This window comes from Bactrocera latifrons, unplaced genomic scaffold (assembly GCF_001853355.1).
Source record: "Bactrocera latifrons isolate USDA-ARS-PBARC rearing strain unplaced genomic scaffold, ASM185335v1 scaffold_27, whole genome shotgun sequence".
NCBI lineage: Eukaryota > Metazoa > Arthropoda > Insecta > Diptera > Tephritidae > Bactrocera > Bactrocera latifrons.
Window position 1 is genome coordinate 714,629 of NW_017536296.1, and position 4,397 is coordinate 719,025.

The following is a 4,397-nucleotide window of genomic DNA, read 5'->3' on the forward strand; positions in this document are numbered from 1 at the left end:
AGCTTACACAGCCGTATAAGTTTTGCAGGGATACCAAATTCAGACATCGCGGCGTAAAGGCAGCTCCTTTTCGTGCTGTCGAAAGCAGCTTTGAAATCAACCATTCACACATTACTTTAATCCGGTGTCTCAATGTGTCGTAAGTAATTTGTATATTTTTGGTTTTTTACTGAAACATTTCTGGCTCTGCGTAAGGATACACTCAATATCTTACTTTATGTACATTCGTATGTATGTATGTATGTATCTACATATAAATAAAATTTAATACAATAGCAAAAGAAGTCCTAATATAATATTTTCCCTTATCGTTTCGAAATGTTTTAAATAACTCAGCACACTCGTTTCGAAATGTTTTAAATAACTCAGCATTCTCTTAACCCTTGGTAGCTCCTCCTAAGATCAGCGTTGCAAATAGTGCATTAAATATATAATTGAATTTTTGTAATCCGTAAAAATAATTTTTAAACTTTGAGTCCCATATACCGGGCTGGAAAATATACTTTAATCCCAAAAACCATTAAAAGTTGACAACCCTGATCAGATGCATATATGTATGTATGTACATATGTACGTATAAAAAAAAAATATGTATACATATTTTATATAGACAAAAACGTGTATGCTAATTATATAATAAATGGCATTGTTGAGGTTATTCATTTTCTCAAATCCGTTCGTTATTCGTCTGCAGATAAGAGTGTATGGCAAAAAAAAGGAAATAATAATGAAAATGCATGTACATACATTTGTAAATATAAACAAGTTATACTAAAATTTTTAAATATTATACTACAAAATTATTCAAAAATACGATTTGAAGACAGTTGATCATAAATAAGGAAATAAAATATGTAGTATGTATGCAAATGAGCGAAATAGAAACACCTGTCGGAAAAAATTATTTCACCACAATCATAATTGAGAAAAAGTGTTTTCATACCCAGTAGGATTTTATAATATTTGTATAAGCATACATAGGTATATACTTGTACTTGTATACCTGTAAAAACAATACCTTTTAATACAGACAACTTGTAGTGACTTTATTTCGCTGCACAACGCTGTATGTACTTAGGTACATACAAAAATACATATGTAAGTATACATTAAATACTTGATACATACATATATATTGTATAATGAGGTAATAACAAAAAAAAAAAGGAATTTTTTCTCACATTTTCATTCTTCTTTCGTGCACTCACACACACCTATCTACATAAATATGTATAGATAACTGTATATTTATATAAAGTATTCACGTCTGACGGAAGAGTGTAAACATTTTGAGATATAAAGCAGATAAAATAAAGTTAATACAATTCTCTTTCACATTCACTAAATAAAACAGGAAAAAATTAATTAAAACGACTTTTTATTTCACAAAAATCGTTAAAATTCATACATAACTAGCATCCGAAAAGATGTGATTATGTTATGATTTACAGTCACAAATTTATTGTCTAGCTCAAAGTAACACATACATACATATGTACATATGCATAGAAAAATGGATAAACGTCGACTAAGTTTTTTTTCTTTTGTAACTGATATTTGAACTTATTCAATTAAAATAATAATTTGCCAATTAGCTTAAGTTCTTAATTAATATTAAAAAATGTCTACAATTTAATCTTAATTATAAAGGAATTTATATGGCTTTAGCGGCCACCTGCCTTATGGGCCTATATTGTTAATCAACATTCGTTTTTCCCGCTTATAACGTCAATGCCATTTTATCTATTTTATTTTCAGATGTGTTCATATGTATGTATATGTACTTTATTGTTCCGCATCATCATGTTAATTTAAAATTACATAAATGTTACTATTTTTTCATATGTGCGAGTAGTGGGCATAAAATTGAATGCTTTCATTCTCAGGCAAATTTGCTCTAGTTGCACTGATCCTTTAATTTGATATGCTGATTAGTATTGTTACACTCGTCAACAAATAGAGTAAATGTTAGCAGAAAAATTTAAGCTCCTACATTACATACATTTAAACCCACATGCTTTTATAAATTATAACGAAACTACTTTCAGATGATCTTAACTAACTTCTCCGGATGAAATCATGTTATGAGATAAGAAAATGTAATAAAAATGAATATCGTAAACTTCAGCTGCACTAAGCCTACAATACTCTTCACTGTTGCATTACTTATATCATTAAAGGGTTGATTTTGAACTGTAAATTTGTTAGTTGCTATACTAATCCGATTCGAATAATTTCTTAGAGGATTGGACCGTTGTCTTAGAAAATAATCCGCACTATACAAAGTCTGGATTTTGATCGATCACTTGGTATGGCAGCTCAAGGATTTGGAGGGAAAAGAATGTAAAAATTCAGATCAATATATCAAATGCTATACTATATATAAAATGAATTTGGTCATAAAAATTATCAAACAAATTTTCTATTTTCTTTCTTTTTTGTCGTAGAGTGTAAATTTGTGGACGCTGCAATACTATTGCACAACCTTATTCAATCTATTGCATTATTTTATAATGCAACAACAAGTGGTTGTGTGTTTTCATATACTAGCCATTGTGCTTGAGCGAGCGCAAGACCAATAACGCGTCACGCTCTCACATTTAAGTACATTATCTGTATATTTACATACAGCCTCCTGCATTGCTCACAAGAGTGGCGGCTTGGTGCAGTCATTGGGGGAGATAATTTTCTTTATATTTTTTTGTTTTATTTGTCGACTATTTATCTTTTTTATTATTCTCGGTCCGCTCAACAGCGCTACTATGAGTGCCAATGATGATGAGTTTTACGTGTTAAAGCTTTCAAGCTCTCACCGGCTTGCACGATTGCCTACCGGTCGCCTTTTCCATCTGACACCATGTCGAGGGGATAGATTGTTGTGTTTTGTTTAAATATAAAAATCGTTAGCATTCTTGGCGCTTTGTTAGTCTAAAGTCAGACGTTGAACAGCGAAAATCACAACACAGTTATTAAATAAAATTATTATTTTAAATATAAATAAATTTAATATTTACTTGCGCTGGCTGTTAAGTATTAAAATTTGAAATATAAATAGCGTACAAAATACATAACAATATAAATGTGAAAGCTTTTGGTTAAAAACCAATATTTTTGGTTTGCTTGTAACGCAACTGTGATAAATAACAAGAAAACACACAAGGAACAAAGAAAGGAAAAAAAGCATAACCCTTTTGCGTGCTTTCAACTTTTTATTGAAGTTTAACTACCACAAATTGAATTTATACAAAAAAAATAAGTATTTAGAGGCTTTTTATTCCAAAAGCGCGTGTATTTTGCCGCTAGTATTACAAAATAAAAGTGAAATGAGTGCGTGTTTGCAAAATTCAAAAAATTCAGCCGCTTTGGCAGTGATTAATGAAGATACGGCGTCTTGGTACGTCAATTTTTTTGGTGTTTAGTAGTTTTGTGCACGCTTTTTGCCATTTTTTCTTCAATTTCTTGCAAACTCATAAACATTCATACTATTTGCATGAATTATTTTCGCATGCAATTTTGCTAATAACTATTGAATGGTTTTTCATGAGCAAAATTTTATTCATTTGATTTGCATGCGCACACCCACTGCACATTTAGACAATTTATTATGGAAATTGTGTTGACAATCGTGAACTACGGTTGCAAAGCAACGGCCACTGTTTGACAGAGCGAATTAGGTATTTATCTATAAAAGTATCCATTTTGAAATGTGAAAATTTTCATCACACACCTCTCCATGTGTGAAACTACTTCGTGTAATATTTATCGTACGTGACAATGCTGTAATTGAGCTGTAGCGAATTTGCAAAAAGTAATTGGCTGTGACAACGACGACAATTGAGAACACTTGAGCAGACCCCACCACCTCTTGCCTCAATGATCAAAACAATAGAGCATTAAATAGATATAGACTGAAGTAGTTACTGGTACACATAAGCACATGTACATATTTGTAAAGCCTTTATTGAAAAATTTAATTAAGTGCTTTTAGTAAATATGTATTAATAAGTGTAAAAAAAAGAAAGCCTGCAATAGAACTTATGCAATTTACCATACATATGTAGCTTATGAATATGACAAAATTAACATACATATTTGCTCATTTAATAGTAATGAATATAGTTAAATAATTGTCCCCTAAAATTTAGGCATCACTTAGTCGGAAATGGTTATCAGACATCTAAAAACTATATGCTTGAAAACTATCATTCCAAGGTTTACCGCAACTTTGATATGTTCTATAACGATGTGCTGATACAAATTTATACAAAAATATAAAATGCTATCTAAAATATACAGTTGTCCACAAAATAATAGGAGTGCTAATATAAACAATGTGTTCAGCTGCATAACTGTTTTAAATCACATCTAAATGACGGGGTACAATAACGGTACACTTA

General features: G+C 30.5%; 1 protein-coding gene across 1 annotated transcript in view; it reads left to right on the forward strand.

The window, feature by feature from the left end:
* Positions 1 to 3,200: 3,200 nt before the first annotated feature.
* Positions 3,201 to 4,397, forward strand: part of LOC108969892 (ornithine decarboxylase antizyme) — a 6,617-nt gene continuing 5,420 nt past the window's right edge. Inside the window, 1 exon segment of the mRNA XM_018934879.1 lies at positions 3,201 to 3,394. Coding sequence (XP_018790424.1) covers positions 3,324 to 3,394 — 71 coding nt within the window. The 5' untranslated portion in view covers positions 3,201 to 3,323.